This window comes from Oncorhynchus keta, chromosome 36 (assembly GCF_023373465.1).
Source record: "Oncorhynchus keta strain PuntledgeMale-10-30-2019 chromosome 36, Oket_V2, whole genome shotgun sequence".
In the NCBI taxonomy this organism is placed as follows: Eukaryota; Metazoa; Chordata; class Actinopteri; order Salmoniformes; family Salmonidae; genus Oncorhynchus; species Oncorhynchus keta.
Genome location: NC_068456.1, coordinates 10,458,111 through 10,477,688, shown reverse-complemented (window position 1 = coordinate 10,477,688; position 19,578 = coordinate 10,458,111). Strand labels below are relative to the sequence as shown.

Below are 19,578 nucleotides of genomic sequence, written 5' to 3'. Positions count from 1 at the left end.
TGGCAGCAATATCCTTGCCTGTAAAGCCCTTTTTGTGCAAAGCAATGATGACTGCACGTGTTTCCTTGCAGGTAACCATGGTTGACAGAGGAAGAACAATGATTCCAAGCACCACCCTACTTTTGAAGCTTCCAGTCTGTTATTCAAACTCAATCAGCGAGTGATCTCCAGCCTTGTCCTCGTTAATACTCACACCTGTGTTAACGAGAGAATCACTGACATGATGTCAGCTGGTCCTTTTGTGACAGGGCTGAAATTCAGTGGAAATGTTCTTTGGGGATTCAGTTCATTTGCATGGCAAAGAGGGACTTTGCAATTAATTTCAATTCATCTGATCACTCTTCATAACATTCTGGAATATATGCAAATTGCCATCATACAAACTGAGGCAGCAGACTTTGTGGAAATTAATATTTGTGTCATTCTCAACTTTTGGCCACGACTGTACATACTTTACGTTTACACTGAATGTTTTTCCATCATTTTCAATTTTCTTAAGTTATTTGTGGCCCATAAAAACAATTAGGTGGGCCACCCAGTACTTTTCTATGCACAACCCTGGACAAAGAGGATGAAGTAAGTTCTGTTCTGAATATGTCCCCTCAGAGTTGATGGAGGAGTTGGACTTCAAGGATGCGGAGCTAAAGATGCTGGTGGTGAGCCTGAAAGAGATGACAGCCAACAAGGAGGTGATCCTGACCCTGGAGCAGCTGCTCTGTGACAACTCCTCCCAGCTAGAGGAGGAGTGCAACCAGGTGACCCGTAGCCGAGAGACCTACCAGGACCTGGTGCGCCTCATGGACCAGCACCGGGCTGACCGGGCCACACAGCTCTCCATCCTCAGGTGAGACGGCGCTTTTTCGAAACTGTAACATGAAAAATGGTTCGGTACTAGAATTTGTTACTTTCGGTACTTCTGTAAAGTGTGTCTCACATCATATTCTTAAGGGAGCAGCATATTCTTAAGGGAGCAGAATAAGCTAGTCAGGATGCTTGCGCATGCAGAAGACTCGGGGCGAGACACTTTTGAGGAGAGAGAGAGAATGCCGACAGCATGGCTTCTTCAAACGAAAACATAGTACCTCCACACCTGTAGCTTGTTGACAAAATTGGCTGCAGCACGTAACTATTCGAATGCTTTGATTACAGAGCAGATTAGACAGCCCACCAAAACAACTAAGCAAAAGGTGTTACAAATCAGTGCAGTACAAGGGAGCTTTATTTCCAAAACGACATAAAAAAAACTATTTTACAGATAACATTTGCATTGTAATGTTGTCCTTATTCTACGAAATTAGATTTTTTTGGAGTGACAATGACATGAACATGTATTCAACAAGGCATTCATGTTAACATTATAATATGATCACACAACCCAAAAGTAATGTGAAATGCGCTCATAGCTTGACAGCAATATATTTACACTACTTAGAGTTTCTGGGTTTGTTACTAGCAGTAGCCACTAGCCAGCTAACAGCCCTGGGGGGGGTGTATTGCACCCTGGGAAGTGAAATGCAATCTGGGAACTGTAGTATGCTGTGTGAAATTTATTGTATTTCTATGGTGTGTAGACTTGCAATATACAAGCTTCAGAAGTTAGCTTGTGTTTTTGTCATTTTGGAACTTAACTATTTAATTCATTAAATTATTTAGCTATAATGAATCAGTCTGTCATTTGACCCAATATTATGGCTCAATATTATGGCCATAGATGAGCAAATTAACCCTCAAATATTTTTTTTTAAGTGTAGATGAAATTGTTAAATTGTGTATTGTCTGCTCTGAGTCTCTATGGTTTTGCGTAAGGAAATTGAAGGTATTCTTCTGTTCTTTAATATGGTGTTTTATTTTTGAAAGAAATTGAGTATACACTGGACAAAAGTATAATCGCAACATATAAAGTGTTGGTTTCATGAGGTGAAAAAAAGTCCTATACATTTTATTATGCACAGAAAGCTTATTTCTTTCAAATTTCCAGCACAAATGTGTTTATTTCCCTGTTAGTGAGCATTTCTCCTTTGCTAAGATAATCCATCTACTTTACAGGTGTGGCATATCAAGAAGCTGATTAAACAAGCATGATCATTAGGCCACTTTAAAATGTCCAGTTTTGTCACAGAACATAATGCCTGGGGACAATAAAAGGCCACTTTAAAATGTACAGTTTTGTCACAGAACATAATGCCACAGATGTCTCAAGTTTTGAGGAAATGTGCAATTGGCATGCAGACTGCAGGAATGTCCACCAGAGCTGTTGACAGAGAATTGAACATTGATTTCTCTACCGTAACGTTGCTTTAGAGAATTTGGCAGTACGTCCAACCGGCCTCTCACCCACGTGTACCCATGCCAGCCCAGGACCTTGACATCCAACTTCTACACCTGTGGGATTGTCTGAGGGGGCGGAGTTCTGAGGAGTATTTCTGTCTGTAATAAAGCCCTTTTGTGGCAAACTCATTCTTATTGGGTGGGCCTGGATCCCTACCCTTGGCTGTGCCCCTGCCTAGTCATGTAAAATCTAATGAATTTATTTCAATTGACTGATTTACTTATATACTGCAATTTAGTAAAATCTTTGAAATTGTTGCATGTAGCGTTTTATTTTTGTTCAGTATAGAATAGAAATTCAATTTTATTTGCTCTACCCGTAATCAAACTGTTGTTCAATGTTTAAAAAAAAACTAAAGCCCAGTGGTTATTCTGTGACTAACTACAACGCTTTCTTTTTTTTTCCTTCTCCATAGTATAGTTTCGGTATAGAGTATCATGATGCTTAACCTGGTATCGATGTAAAATATCTGGTATCGTGACAAGACACTAACTATAGGGTTTACTTGTTGGAATGCCATGTCAGTGCCTAGATCCTGTCATCAATACTGTGTAATGAACCTCAAAGGACCATAGGTTATGTACAGTGCCTACGGAAAGTATTCAGACCCCTTTTCCATATTTTGTTACCTTAAAGCCTTATTTGAAAATGGATTTTAAAAAATGAATCCTCAATCTACACACACTGACAAAGCAAAAACAGGTTTTCAGAAATGTTTGCAAATGTAATAATAAATATAATTTTAAAATCATATTTACATAACTATTCAGACCCTTTACTCAGTCTTACAAGCTTGGCACACCTGTATTTGGGGAGTTTCTCCCATTCTTCTCTGCAGATCCTCAAGCTCTGTCAGGTTGGATTGGGAGCATTACTGCACAGCTATTTCTCGGTCTTTCCATAGATGTTAGATCGGGTTCAAGTCCGGGCTCTGGCTGGGCCACTCAAGGACATTTGGACGCTTGTCCCGAAACCATTCCTGCTTTGTTGGCTGTGTGCTTAGGGTTGTCTTCCTGTTGAAAGGTGAACCTTCGCCTCAGTCTGAGGTCCTGAGGGCTCTGGAGCAGGTTTTCATAAATGATCTCTCTGTACTTTGCTCTGTTCATCTTTGCCACAATCCTGACTAGTCTCCTAGTCCCTGCCTCTGAAAACATCCCCACAGCATGATGCTGCCACCACCATGCTTCACCGTAAGGATGGTGCCAGGTTTCCTCCAGACGTGACTTTGGCATTCAGGCCAAAGAGTTCAATCTTGATTTCGTCAGACCAGAGAATCTTGTTTCTCATGGTCTGCGAGTCTTTTTAGGTGCCTTTTGGCAAACTCTAAGCGGGTTGTCATGTCACTGAGGAGAGACTTCTGGCTGGCCACTCTACCATAAAGTCCTGATTGGTGGTGTGCTGCAGAGATGGTTGTCCTTCAGGAAGGTTCTCCACTCTCCACAGAGGAATTCTAGAGCTCTGTCAGTGACCATCAGGTTTTTTTTGTCACCTCCCTGACCAAAGGCCCTAAACCCCCGATTGCTCAGTTTGACTGGGCATCTAGCTCTAGGAAGTGGCTTGGTGGTTCCAAACTACTTCCATTTTAAGAATGATGGAGGCCACTGTTTTTTTAGGGACCTTCAATGCTGTAGACATTTTTTTGGTACCCTTCCCCAGATCTGTGCCCTGACAAAATCCTGTCTTGGAGCTCTATGGACAATTCCTTCGACCTCATGGCTTGGTTTTTGCTCTAATATGCACTGTCAACTGTGGGACATTTATTATAGACCGGTGTGTGCTTTTCCAAATCATGTCCAGTCAATTGAATTTACCACAGGTGGACTCCAATCTAGTTGTAGAAACATCTGAAGGATGATCAATGGAAACAGGATACACCTGAGCTCAATTTCGAGTCTCATAGCAAAGGGGCTGAATACTTATGTAAATAAGCAAAAAATTACATTTGCAAAAATGTCAACCTGTTTTTGCTTTGTTATTGTGTGTAGATTGCTGAGGAAATTATTTTATTTAATCAAATTTAGAATAATGCTGTAACATAACAAAATGTGGAAAAACTCAAGGGGTCTGAATACTTTCCGAATGGCACTGTATATATGCAATGCATGTATTGTGTCAGGTGGTTACAGTTGGGACTGTTTTTATATTATCTCCTGTAGAATATTGAACAAGGTCTTGGACAATTACCAGGAGGATCTGCTTCCATGGCATGAGAGCATAGAACCATGCTTGTCTTCTATGACCACATTCATCAATGACCGTGAGGTAAGAAAGATCTTCCCACATGTGGCTGATGGCACCTTAATTGGGGAGGACTGGCTCATAGTAATGACTCAAATGGAATGGTATCAAACATATGGTTTTAATGTGTTTGATTTCAATCCATTCCAGCCATTATTTTGACCTGCCCTCACCAGCCTCCTGTGGATCCTCCATGATTATAAACGCATAGCTATAATCCTGTGTTTCTATTTTAGCTAATGGTCATGACGCAAGTTTTTTTTTCTCTTTTTTCCCCCTAGGTTGTCCAGCAGCTCATCCGCTTCCTGTATCGCCTGGCCTCTCTGAACAAAGACTATGCCGTGGTGATGTGTCGTCTGGGCACAAAGGAAGCCCTGGTCAAGGCGCTGGACAAGCACAGTGTCAACCTGCTTATGGTCACAGAGCTGCGGGACTTAATCACAGACTGTGATAAGTACGCCAATCTCTACAAGAAAATGACCACCAGTGTTCTGGCTGGTTGCATACAGGTTTAGTACAAGTGCTACTATCTAACTATTCAGCAGTTATATTTTAACTCCACATTGTTTTTTCCCCACAGCTAAACCTATTGTTCTTTTAATTAAAAATAAAATAATAATTACCTTGACATGGTCAAATAACTCAAGCATAGATTGGTAACTTTTGAGTAACTTTGTTAAAAAGAATGGCATCGATTCACTATAGGTGGCGCTGTCATGATCATTCACTTAAATCATCATATCCGCCACCCTGTTTGACCTTGTGACTTGAAACATTGTGTTTAGTTGTCAAATTTGCCTCAAGGACCCATAAGGTCCATTAGTATAAATTTCCCTCCATCTTTGACATTTGCAAGATGTGATAGCATGCTAAAATATGAACCATATAACCATAAAACACAATTTGGGATGTAGGCCCATGGTACAGTTGATGTCGGAAGTTTACATACACTAAGGTTGGAGTCATTAAACTCGTTTTTCAACCACTCCACAAATTTCTTGTTAACTATAGTTTTGGCAAGTCGTTAGGACATCTACTTTGTGCATGACACAAGTAATTTTTCCAACAATTGTTTACAGACAGATTATTTCACTTATAACTCACTGTATCACAATTTCAGTGGGTCAGAAGTTTACATACATTTAATTGACTGTGCCTTTTTAAACGGCTTGGAAAATGTCATAAAATTGTCATGGCTTTAGAAGCGTCTGTTAGGCTAATTGACATAATTTGAGTCAATTAGATGTGTACCTGTGGATGTATTTCTAGGCCTACCTTCAAACTCACCGCCTCTTTGCTCGACATCTTGGGAAAAATCAAAAAAAATCAGCCAAGACCTCAGAAAAAAATTGTAGACCTCCACAAGTCAATTTCATCCTTGGGAGTAGTTTCCTTTCGCCTGAAGGTACCACGTTCATCTGTACAAAAAATGGGACCACGTAGCTGTCATACCGCTCAGGAAGGAGACATGTTCTGTCTCCTAGAGATGAACGTACTTTGGTGCGAAAATCCCAGAACAACAGCAAAGGACCGTGTGAAGATGTTGGAGGAAACGGGTACAAAAGTATCTATATCCACAGTAAAACAAGTCCTAAATCGACATAACCTGAAAGGCCGCTCAGCATGGAATTAATTGTATTTATTTCACCTTTATTTAACCAGGTAGGCAAGTTGAGAACATGTTCTCATTTACATTTGCGACCTGGCCAAGATAAAGCAAAGCAGTTCGACACATACAACAACACAGAGTTACACATGGAGTAAAACAAACATAGTCAATAATACAGTAGAAAAATAAGTCTATATACAATGTGAGCAAATGAGGTGAGATAAGGGAGGTAAAAGGCAAAAAAAAGGCCATGGTGGCGAAGTAAATACAATATAGCAAGTAAAACACTGGAATGGTAGATTTGCAGTGGAAGAATGTGCAAAGTAGAAATAGAAATAATGGGGTGCAAAGGAGTAAAATAAATAAATACAGTAGGGGGAGAGGTAGTTGTTTGGGCTAAATTATAGATGTGCTATGTACCGGTGCAGTAATCTGTGAGCTGCTCTGACAGCTGGTGCTTAAAGCTAGTGAGGGAGATAAGTGTTTCAGAGATTTTTGTAGTTCGTTCCAGTCATTGGCAGCAGAGAACTGGAAGGAGAGGCGGCCAAAGGACGAATTGGTTTTGGGGGTGACCAGAGAGATATACCTTCTGGAGCCCGTGCTCCAGAAGGTGACCAGCGAGCTGAGATAAGGGGGGACTTTACCTAGTAGGGTCTTGTAGATGACCTGGAGCCAGTGGATTTGGCGACGAGTATGGTTGACGAGCATGCATTTAGTTTTACTTGTATTTAAGAGCATTTGGAGGCCACGGAAAGAGAGTTGTATGGCATTGAAGCTCGTCTGGAGGGTTGTTAACACAGTGTCCAAAGAAGGGCCAGAAGTATACAAAATGGTGTCATCTGCGTAGAGGTGGATCAGAGACTCACCAGCAGCAAGAGTGACATCATTCATGTATACAGAGAAGAGAGTCTGTCCAAGAATTGAACCCTGTGGCACCCCCATAGAGACTGCCAGAGGCCCGGACAACAGGCCCTCCGATTTGACACACTGAAATCAATCAGAGAAGTAGTTGGTGAACCAGGCGAGGCAATCATTTAAGAACCCAAGGCTGTCTAGTCTGCCGATGTGGAGATTGACAGAGTCGAAAGCCTTGGCCAGATCAATGAATACGGCTGCACAGTAATGTTTCTTATCGATGGCGGTTAAGATATCATTTAGGACCTTGAGCGTGGCTGAGGTGCACCCATGACCAGCTCTGAAACCAGATTACATAGCGGAGAAGGTATGGTGGGATTCGAAATGGTCGTTAATCTGTTTGTTGACTTGGCTTTCGAGGTCCTTAGAAGGGCAGGGTAGGATAGATATAGGTAGAGTGCCACCCCCTTTGAAGAGGGGTATGACCGCAACTGCTTTCCAATCTTTGGGACCTCAGATGACACGAAAGCGAGGTTGAACAGGCTAGTAATAGGGGTGGCATCAATTTCGGCAGATCATTTTTTAGAAAGAAAGGGTCCAGATTGTCTAGCCCGGCTGATTTGTAGGGGTCCAGATTTTGCAGCTCTTTCAGAACATCAGCTGACTGGATTTGGGAGAAGGAGAAATGGGGAAGGCTTGTGCGAGTTGCTGTGGGGTGTGCAGTGCTTTTGACCGGGGTAGGGGTAGCCAGGTGGAAAGCATGGCCAGCTGTAGAAAAATGCTTACTGAAATTCTCAATTATATAGTGGATTTACCATTGGTGACAGTGTTTCCTATCCTCAGTGCAGTGGGCAGCTAGGAGGAGGTGTATTTATTCTCCATAGACTTTAGTGTCCCAGAACCTTTTTGAGTTTGTGTTGCAGGAAGCAAATTTCTGCTTAAAAAAGCTAGTCTTGGCTTTTCTAACTGCCTGTGTATATTGGTTTCTAGCTTCCCTGAAAAGTTGCATATCATAGGGGCTGTTCGATGCTAATGCAGAATGCCATAGGATGTTTTTGTGTTGGTTAAGGGCATTCAGGTCTGGAGAGAACCAAGGGCTATATCTGTTCCTGGTTCTAAATGTATTGAATGGGGCATGCTTATTTAAGATGGTGAGGAAAAAAACCCAGGCATCCTTTACTGACGGGATGAGGTCAATATCCTTCCAGGATACCCCGGCCAGGTCGATTAGATTAGGCCTGCTCTCTGAAGTGTTTCAGGGAGCATTTGACAGTGATGAGTGGAGGTATTTTGGCCGCTGACCCATTACGGATGCAGGCAATGAGACAGTGATCGCTGAGATCTTGGTTGAAAACATTAGAGGTGTATTTAGAGGGCAAGATGGTTAGGATGATATCTATGAGGGTGCCAGTGTTTACGGATTTGGGGTGGTACCTGGAAGGTTCATTGATAATTTGTTTGAGATTGAGGGCATCAAGCGTAGATTGTAGGATGAATGGGTTGTTAAGCATGTTCCAGTTTAGGTCACCTAGCAGCACGAGCTCTGAAGATAGATGGGGGGCAATCAGTTCACATATGGTGTCCAGAGCACAGCTGGGGGCAGAGGGTGGTCTATAGCAGGCGGCAACGGTGAGAGACTTGTTTTTAGAGTGGTGATTTTTAAAAGTAGAAGTTCAAATTGTTTGGGTACAGACCTGGATAGTAGGACAGAACTCTTCCAGGGTTTTTGGTGGTCTTCCTAAGCCAGGATTCAGACACTGCTAGAACATCCGGGTTGGCAGAGTGTGCTAAAGCAGTGAATAAAACAAACTTAGGCAGGAGGCTTCTAATATTAACATGCATGAAACCAAGGTTATTACGGTTCCAGATGTCATCAAAAGAGAGCGCCTGGGGAATACGAGTGGAGCTGGGCACTGCAGGGCCTGGATTTACCTCTACATCACCAGAGGAACAGAGTAGGATAAGGGTACGGCTAAAAGCTACGAGAATTGTTCGTCTAGAACGTCCTGAACCGAGAGTAAAAGGAAGATTCTGGGGGCGATAAAATAGCTTCAAGGTATAATGTACAGACAAAGGTATGGTAGGATGTGAATACAGTGGAGGTCAACCTAGGTATTGAGTGATGAGAGAGAGATATTGTCTCTAGAAACATAATTGAAACCAGGTGATGTCATCGCATGTGTGGGTGGTGGAACTGAAAGGTTGGATAAGATATATAATGAGCAGGGATAGTGGCTCTACAGTGAAATAAGACACTAAACACTAATCAGAAAAGCAATGGACAAGGCATATTAACATTAAGAAGATGCATGCTTAGTCGAGTGATCATAAGGGTCCAGTGAGTAGTGAGGTTGGTTGGGGTAACGGCGATTCACACAACTAGCCAGGCCATCGGTAGCAAGATGGCATAGGATGGAGGTCTGTTTTTAGTCACATTGTGCGTTTCCATCGGTAGATTAGTGGGGTTCCGTGTGGTAGAGGGGATCAATCCAATTGGCAAAATAGTTATAGTGACCCAAGAAAAATTGTCCGATAGACCTATTCAGATAGCAGCCGATAAGACGGCTAACGATTAGTGGGCCGCAGATGGGCATTCAGGTAACGTTGCGACGGAGGGGCCAGTTGGATAACTCCCTCGGGCAGATAACGTCGGTAGTCCAGTCGGGAAGGCATGGTGGGACTCCGCATCGGCATTAAAGCGGGTCCGGATAGGTGATTGTAGTCCAGAAGTGGCTGATGGAACTCTTCAGCTGGTTAGCTCCGGATTAATTAATGTTTGCTCCGGGATCGGAGCAGGAAGAAGCCACTGCTCCAAAACCGCCATAAAAAGCCAGACTAGGTTTGCAACTGCACATGAGGACAAAGATTGTACTTTTTGGAGAAATGTCCTCTGGTCTGATGAAACAAAAATAGAACTGTTTGGCCATAATGACCATCGTTGTGTTTGGAGTAAAAAGGGGGATGCTTGCAAGCCGAAGAACGCCATTCCAACCTTGAAGCAAGGGGGTGGCAGCATCATGCTGTGGGGTGCTTTGCTGCAAGAGGGACTGGTGCACTTCACAAAATAGATGGCAAAATGAGAACGTAAAATGATGTGGATATATTGAAGCAACATCTCAAGACATCAGTCAGGAAGTTAAAGCTCAGTCGCAAATGGGTGTTCCAAATGGACAATGACCCCAAGCATACTTCCAAAGTTGTGGCAAAATGGCTTAAGGACAACAAAGTCAAGGTATTGGAGTGGCCATCACAAAGCTCTGACCTCAATTCTATAGAACATTTGTGGGCAGAACTGAAAAAGCGTGTGCGAGCAAGGAGGCCTACAAACCTGACTCAGTTACACACGTTCTGTCAGGAGGAATGGGCTAAAATTCACCCAACTTATTGTGGGAAGCTTGTGGAAGGCTACCCAAAACGTTTGACCCAAGTTAAACAATTTTAAAAGCACTGCTACCAAATACTAATTGAGTGTACTGGGAATGTGATGAAATAAATAAAAGCTGAAATAAATCATTCTATCTATGTCTGGAGTTGTGAAAAACTGAGCTTAAATGTATTTGACTAAGGTGTATGTAACCTTCTGACTTCAACTGTATGTTTTAACTTAGTTTGAGAAAAACTAATGGATTGGTCAAAATATGGCTGGCAGATTATAGACAAATCAAAAATCTGGTTTTACTTGTATATTTAAATCACTGTAAATCCACTTCACGGTGGATTTACTTCAATCGCTATCATGGACGTCTAAGATTAACCACACTGAATCTGGAAGAAAACTATTAACTCATTCTTTGCGTATGTAACACTAATGCTCAATCATCTGCAAACATCTTCATGAATCATATCAGATTCACTCCAGATGTTGTATTTAAACTCATGAATGAAGATAAAGGATGAGTTTGTACATGATAGTGCTTGCTTTGTTATCCAAATGATCTTGTGTCCTTTGTCATCCTGTGAACCCAGTTCATTGCTGCTCGCTGCTATATTTTTACTTGTTGTTTTTAGAAGTGTGACTTCAACAGGGATGTCACATTTTGGCTTGCAAGTGTCATGCCACTCTGTTGCTAATAGCTCATTTGTAACCCGTACTGTCCTTTCTAACCAAATACAGATGGTTTTGGGCCAAATAGAGGAGCATCGGCGAAGCCACCAGCCAATCAACATCCCCTTCTTTGACGTCTTTCTGCACAATCTGTGCCAAGGTATATTTACTTTTAGCTGACTCAAAGCACAGCAAATACCAGACACGCAAAGAAATGGTGCCAAAATCAGGGCTCCAAACTAACATTTCCCCTAACTTTTTCAGTTGGTGGCACCATCCCATGATTTGATTGCACCCCCAAAAAATAGTATAATTTCATTGCCACAAAAAAAGTAGTTATGTTTTTAAGTAATTCTAACGTAATCCACAATGCTTTATTAAGAAGTGTAATACACCTACATTGCTTGCTGTTTAGGGTTTTAGGCTGGGTTTCTGTAAAGCACTTTGATATATCAGCTGATGTAAGAAGGGCTATATAAATACATTTGATTTGATTAATAGACCACTGAGATGGTATTCAATAAATAAATTACAGTAATCCAGTGATTATCAAATCAAAATCGAGTAATTTTATTGGTCGCTTACACATTTTGCAGATGTTATTGCCGGTGCAGCAATATGCTTATGTTTCTATTTATGTTTGGGGCGGCAGTTAGTCTAGTGGTTAGAGCGTTGGGCCAGTAACTGAAAGGTTGCTAGATTCAATCCCAGAGTTGACAAGGTAAAAATCTGTAATTCTGCCCCTGAACAAGTCAGCTAATCCACTGTTCCTAAGCTGTCATTGTAAATAAGAATGTATTCTTAACTGACTTGCTTAGTTAAATAAAGAAATCAAAATTTCAAAGATTCTAGCGACAGCAGTGCACTAAGACAGAACAATTCAAACAAATTCGGGCTCCTGAGTCGCGCAGCGGTCTAAGGCACTGCATCTCAGTGCAAGAGGGGTCATTACATTCCCTTGTTCGAATCCAGGCTGTATCACATCCAGCCGTGATTGGGAGTCCCATAGGGTGGCGCACAATTAGTTAAATAAAGGTTAATAATATTAAAATAAATATACAGTGGGGCAAAAAAGTATTTAGTCAGCCACCAATTGTGCAAGTTCTCCCACTAAAAAGATGAGGCCTGTAATTTTTATCATATGTACACTTCAACTATGATAGACAAAATGAGAAGAAAAAAATCCAGAAAATCACATTGTAGGATTTTTAATGCATTTATTTGCAAATTATGGTGGAAAACAAGTATTTGGTCAATAACAAAAGTTTATCTCAATACTTTGTTATATACCCTTTGTTGGCAATGACAGAGGTCAAACATTTTCTAGAAGTCTTCACAAGGTTTTCACACACTGTTGCTGGTATTTTAGCCCATTCCTCCAGCCTGGAAAGGATGAGATAGCTACAAACCAACAGGCTTGGCTTCAACCCCGCAACACACACACCAATTGATTTAATGGAGCGCTGAATGTATATATATTTTTCTCTTGCTTTGTTTGCTCTTTTCCATATTATGTCGATCTCTGGTAAACTACCCAGGAAAGGGCTGAAAATAGCCCATATTGGCCTCCCGGGTGGTGTAGTGGTTAAGGGTGCTGTACTGCTGTGCCACCAGAGACTCTGGGTTCGCACCCAGGCTCTGTCGGAACCGGCCACGACCGGGAGGTCCGTGGGGCGACGCACAATTGGCCTAGCATCGTCCGGGTTAGGGAGGGTTTGGCCGGTAGGGGATATCCATGTCTCATCGTGCACCGGCGACTCCTGTGGCAGGCCGGGCGCAGTGCGTGTTAACCAAGGTTGCTGAGTGCATGGTGTTTCCTCTGACACATTGGTGTGGCTGGCTTCCGGGTTGGATGCGCGCTGGATTCGAAGCAGTGCGGCTTGTTTGGGTTGTGTATCGGAGGACGCATGACTTTCATCCTTCGTCTCTCCCGAGCCCGTACGGGAGTTGTAGCGATGAGACAAGATAGTAGCTACTAAACAATTGGATACCACAAAATTGGGGAGAAAAAGGGGTAAAACATTTTAAAAAAGAAAAGAAAATAGCCCATATTAACACATGTAGCCTTAGAAATAAGGTTAATGAAATCAATAACAGGAAGGTTGCAAGTTCGAATCCTCGAGCTGACAAGGTAAAAAATCTGTCGTTCTGCCCCTGAACAAGGGGCCCACTGTTCCTAGGCCGTCAGTGAAAATAAGAATTTGTTCTTAACTGACTTGCCTGGTAAACTAAAAAAATAACATCAGATAATATTCAAATGTTAACCATTTCTGAGAATCATTTAGATCAGGGGTGTCAAACTCAAATACCCAGTGGGCCAAAATGTAAAACCTGAACAAAGTCACGGGCCAACATTGAACAAATTAACCTTTTAATATGGACCCAAACAAGTTTTGCTTTAACATTGAATATGGAACAAGCATCGCTTATTACCATACAATATATAATTTAATAGTGGAGACATGCAAAATCGAATTTCAAATGAAAAAACACATCAATGGCATTCATTTATTAAATAAATACAATTTAAATAAAAATTGTATGCCTCTTTTCTATTTGCAGCCTTCTGATTTAAATACCAAAATAAACTTTTTCCACTGGCTAATAATTTTACAAATAAAATGATAATAAATCAATCAACCATTCAAGCCCATGCCTTGTAGCAAGAAAAGGTGCATAAAGAAAACGTTAATTATTGCACACTGGTCTAATCTGATGTGCCCAAGCCAGATACCTGGCATCTCTTCTTGGATGCTAGTTCATCAATGTCTGGGCTCAAGCTCTGAGCTGAAGAAATCCTCAGTATCGAGCGAAGATGTTCATCAGTCAGACGTCTCCTGTGAGTTGTTTTGGTCATCTTCATCGAGGAGAAAAGTTGCTCGCATAGATAAGTGCTGCCGAACATGGAGAGCATCTGAGCAGCTTGGGTGCGGAGCTGAGGCATTGTGTCAGGGATGAACCGTGGAAACTGTGCGGCGCCCACAGCATCATACTTTGACTTCAGCATGTCGTTGCACTGGAGTTCAATCAGTTCAATTTGGATGTTGGTTGGTGCATTTTCCACATCAACTGCGAAGGGATTACTAAGCAGTTCAAACTTGCATTTCTGGGCATCGAAGTCGGCAAATCGCCGGCTAAACTCAGCGGCGAGAACACTGAGTTTTTCAGCAAACTGTGCGCATGGGAACGCGGTAGAGATCTGCGCTTTTATGGATTGGCAGCAGGGAAAATGGCAAAGGTTTCCTTGCAGCATCTGATTCTCCCACAGGCACAGTTTAGTTTTGAAGGCCCTCACTGCAGCGTACATGTCTGTGATGATGCGCCTCCGCCCCTGAAGCTGCAGGTTCAGCGCATCGAGATGGCTCGAGATGTCACAGAGAAAGGCCAGCTCACACAGGAACTTTTGCTCCCGGAGCTCTGCTGTATCCTTCCCTTTGGTTTCCAGGAATTGACATATTTCCTCACGCAGTCTGCGTATTCCGAACCACACTCCTCCAGAAAAGATTTAAACTGGCGGTGATTTAGACCTTTGGCTCTTATAAAGTTAACTACCTGTGTTACTGTGGTCATAACATGTTCCATCTTTAGGGCTTTGGCACACAGTGCTTTCTGATGTATGATGCAGTGGTAAACAGTTAGCTCACCTGCACAGTTCTCTTCCCGCATCTTCTCCCGAACCATGCCCACCAGTCCACTCTTTTTACCGCACATCGCTGGCACACCATCTGTCGTTAATCCAACAAGTTTATCCCACGGCAGCTTTATTTCAGTTACACATTTGGAAACCTCCTCAAAGATTTCCTTTCCTGTGGTTGTGCCATGCATTGATTTGAATCCTAATAGCTCCTCCGTAACACACAGATTTGAGTCCACTCCACGGATGAAGACTGACAGCTGAGCAGTATCAGATGCGTCGCAGCTCTCATCCACAGCGAGGGAAAACGCAACAAAATCTTTTCCCTTTTCCATCAGCTGGTCATACAGATTGGTGGCAAGATCACATGTGCGATCAGCTACTGTGTTCCTGCTCAGGCTCACGTTTGAAAATGCTTGTTTTTTCTCTGGGCATACGAGGTCACAAACCTTCATCATGCATTTTGCGATCTCTGCTGCCACTATATAACTAGCCTTTACAGCAGCCTCGCTTTGTGATGTGGCTTTTTTAAACATATTCTGTTGTGAAACCAAACTTATTTTCATCTCCTCTACTTTCTGGCTCCTTTGAGTCATGTCCAGGTCCTTGTATTTGTCATGGTGTTTCGTTTCATAGTGTCGTCTAATGTTGTACTCCTTACTTACAGCCACGTTGACTCCACAAACAAGACAAACAGGTTTGTCTTTTACATATGTAAACAGATATTCTGCCTCCCACTTGTCCAGAAAGCTCCTGTTTTCTGCCTTTCTTTTCGCCATTTTTGGGAAGGGTTAGCTCGCTGACAGTTGTAGCGTCTATGTTGCTATGACTACTGTCACAGAGGAGAGAGTGTTTCTGGGTCCTCTCCTGATTGGCGCGCGAAAACAGCAGAGCATTATGGGATTCGTAGTATTAGTGGTGAATGCGCTGTATAATACCGGCGGGCCAGCTCTAGTAGTAATTTGGTATTGTCTCGCGGGCCAAATATAATTACCCCGCGGGCCAAATTTGGCCCACGGGCCAGAGTTTGACACCCATGATTTAGATCATTCATTTGATGATACAGCAGTAGCAATACAAGAATATAACATCTATATAAGAGACAAACGCTTATGCGGGAGGTGTTGTTGTATATATTCAGAGCTATTTCCTTGTAATGCTTTGAGAAGATCTTATCTGAAGTGTTGTGCCAAGTGAACCAGCAACCACATCTGAAGCCTTTTCTTTTGGGATGTTTTATATAGGCCACCAAGTGCTAACAGTCAGTATCTCAATAATATGTGTGAAATGTTTGCTAGTGTATGTGATGTAAATAGATGTCTACTTTCTTGGGGACCTGAATAATGACTGGTTTTCATCAAGCTTGTCCGCTCAATAAGAAGCTTCTCACTGTAACCAGTGCCTGTAATCTGGTTCAGGTTATTAATCAACCTACTGTACCAGGGTGTTTACAAATACTACAGGGTCAAGATTATTCAAATGTATCGATGACATTTTTACTGATACTGTAGAACTTTGATCTAAAGCTCTATCCGTACCCATTGGATGCAGTGATCACAATATTATGGCAATATCCAGGAAAGCCAAAGTTCCAAAAGCTCGGCCTAAAATAGTATATAAGAGGTCATTCAAAAGATTTTGCTCTGACTTTTATGTGGGTGATGTAAAAAATATTTGTTGGTCTAATTTGATTAATAAGGAGAATCAAGACGCTGCATTTGATGAATTTATGAAATTGCATCTTTCAATTATTGATAAACATGCACCTGTTAATTTAAGACTGTTAACTGTTAAGGCTCCATGGATTGAGGAATTTAAAAACTGTATGGTTGAAAGAGATCGTGGAACAGAAAGTGTGGCTAATAAGTCTGGCTTTCTAAAAATTGAGAAATGATGTGACTAAACTCCTTTTTTTATTTTTTATTATGAAGCCAAGATCAATGATATAAAGAATGATTGAGATAAAAGTACTTTAAATTAACTTATGGGCAGAAAGACAAATTCAACTCCATCTTTTATCGAATCCGATCACAAAACCATTTGATCTTGCCAATTATTTTTATGATTACTTAATTTACAAAGTGGGCAAACTTAGGCAGGAAATGCCAACAACGAACAGTGAGACATCTTATTCATGCATATAAAAAAAACTATAATGAAAGAAAAGCGGTTCAAGTTTGAATTTTGTAAAGTGGAAAAATGTATCGATCAATAATGACAAACCTGGCATTGACAACTTAGATGGAAAGCTACTGAGGATGGTAGCTGACTCTATAGCCACTCTTATATCTTTAATCTGAGCCTAGAGGAAAATATTTGTCCTCATGCCTGGAGGGAAGCCAAAGTAATTCCACTCCCCAAGAGTACTAAAGCAGCATTTTAGTGGTTCTAACAGCAGACCTATAAGCTTGCTGCCAGCTCTTAGCAAACTGTTGGGAAAAATTTGTTTGACCAAATACAATGCTATTTCTCTTTAAACATATTAACAACAGACACTCAGCATGCTTATAGAGAAGGGCACTCAACATGTACTGCACTGACACAATTGACTGATTTGTTGAAAGAAATTGCTAAGATTGGGAGCTGTACTGTTAGATTTCAGTGCAGACTTTTGATATTATTGACCATAACCTGTTGAAAAAAACTTGTCATGGCTTTTCAACCTCTGTTCTGAATCCATGATATGGCAATCTATCTAATAGAACTCAAAGTATTTTCTTTAATGGGTGCTTCTCTAATGTCAAACATGAAACGTGTGGTGTATCGCGGCAGCTCTCTAGGCCCTCTACCCTTTTCTATTTTTACCGATCACCTGCCACTGGCATTAAACAAAACATGTGTGTCCGTGTATGCTGATGATTCAACCATATACGCATCAGCAACCACAGCTAATGAAGTCACTGAAACCCTTAACGAAGAGTTGCAGTCTGTTTTGGAATGGGTGGCCAGTAATAAACTGGTCCTAAACATCTCTAAAGCGAAGAGCATTGTATTTGGTACGAATCATTCCCTAAGTTCTAGACTTCAGCTGAATCTGGCAATGAATGGTGTGGCTGAACAAATTGAGGAGAATAAAGTACTTGGTGTTACGTTTTAGATTGTGAACTGTCATGGTCAACATATAGATTCAATGATTGTAAAGATTGGGAGAGGTCGGTCTGTAATAAAGAGATGCTCTGCTTTTTTGACACCACATACCAAACAGTAAATCCTGTAGGCTCTAGCTTTGTCTTATCTTGATAAGTCGAGTGCTGCAAGGAAAGACCTAGTTAAGCTGCATCTGAGAGTTGAAACATTTAATGTGTTGAAAATCCAAAATTGTTTACATAGTCAACTTACACACAGCTCTGACACACACATTAACCCCACCAGACATGCCACCAAGGGGTCTTTTCACATTTCGCAAATCCAGAACAAATTCAAGAAAGCATACAGAATTATTTAGAGCCATTATTGCATGGAACTAAGTTCCATCTCATATTGCTCAATTAAACAGCAAACCTGGTTTCAAAAAACAGATAAACGAACACCTCACGGCACAACGCCTCTCCCCTATTTGACCTAAATAGATTGTGTATGTATTGATATGTAGGCTACATGTGCCTTTTAAAAAAATATTTTTTTGTTATGTAGTTCTATCCTTGAGCTGTTCTTGTCTATTAATGTTCTGTATTATGTCATGTTTTGTGTGGACCCAGGAAGGGTAGCTGCTGCTTTTGCAACATCTAATGGGGATCCTAATAAAATACCAAATAGAAAAGATGTGTACAGCAGTAGTGATATTATCATCCTAGACTATATAATACAGTATGTGACGATTATTAAAGTGACCAGTGTTCAATTTATTATGTACATAGGCCAGCAGTGTCTAAGGTGCAGGGTACATTACTGGGTGGTAGCCGGCTAGTAACAGTGATTAAGTTCATGTCCTTCTGTAGCACAGTTGGTAGAGCATGGCGCTTGTAACGCCAGGGTAGTGGGTTCGATTCCCGGGACCACCCATACGTAGAATGTATGCACACATGACTGTAAGTCGCTTTGGATAAAAGCGTCTGGTAAATGGCATATATAGGGTACTGGGCGGGCCGGCTAGTGGTGACTGCATAGCAGTCTAATGGCCTGGAGATGGAAGTCATAGTTTGACAATATGGCTATTTTTGTTATTTTACTTTCAAAATAGAGCTCCAGAATCCTGATTTTGTTTTTGTTCAATAGATATGAAGTTGCCTTCATCTTTATGTACACTATTACATTTAGAGAAACATTTTAGAATAGCCCGTCTGATTCAGAACATACAGTTGTGACAAAATGGTTGCAGTCTGGAGCCCTGCAAAATGTATCAAATTATCATGTATCATAATTCCTTTTTTTAATTCTGTTTTCATAAAATCAAGAAATACATTACTAGTACTGGCAGATTATTTACTTGACCTAATCAGCCCGTAAGATTTGATTTAGCTTCTGAAAGTTAAAGTACAATTTGTCTTAAACTGTCCTGTTCATCTTGTGACCGTTAACAACAGGATCTAGTTTGGAACTCAAGGAGGACAAGTGCTGGGAGAAAGTGGAGGTTTCCTCTAATCACCATCGAGCGAACAAGCTCACTGACAAGAACCCTAAAACCTACTGGGAGTCCAATGGCTGCACAGGTTCCCATTTTATCAACATCTACATGCACAAGGGGGTGGCTATTAGGTATGTCCACACATCACTTTGGCCATACTGAGGGTTTATAATGTTGGAATGTTTACTCTTGATATCTATGCACAATATGTAAAGACAATTGAAATTGAAGCACACCTGTGTTGCTCACTGTTCCCTTGCCTGTATACCAAAATGTTTGTGTTATTGCCTTGTTCTTGCAGCTA

General features: G+C 41.4%; 1 protein-coding gene across 4 annotated transcripts in view; it reads left to right on the top strand.

Annotated features, from left to right (window-relative positions):
• The window catches only part of LOC118369395 (cullin-9-like), a 70,737-nt gene that overhangs the window by 14,797 nt on the left and 36,362 nt on the right, over positions 1-19,578 (top strand). For all 4 annotated transcript variants that reach the window (XM_052498448.1, XM_052498450.1, XM_052498449.1 and 1 more), the window contains exons 12-16: positions 607-844; positions 4,486-4,591; positions 4,849-5,076; positions 11,146-11,236; positions 19,234-19,405. In XM_052498448.1, coding sequence (XP_052354408.1) covers positions 607-844; positions 4,486-4,591; positions 4,849-5,076; positions 11,146-11,236; positions 19,234-19,405 — 835 coding nt within the window. The remainder of the gene's footprint in view (positions 1-606; positions 845-4,485; positions 4,592-4,848; positions 5,077-11,145; positions 11,237-19,233; positions 19,406-19,578) is intronic.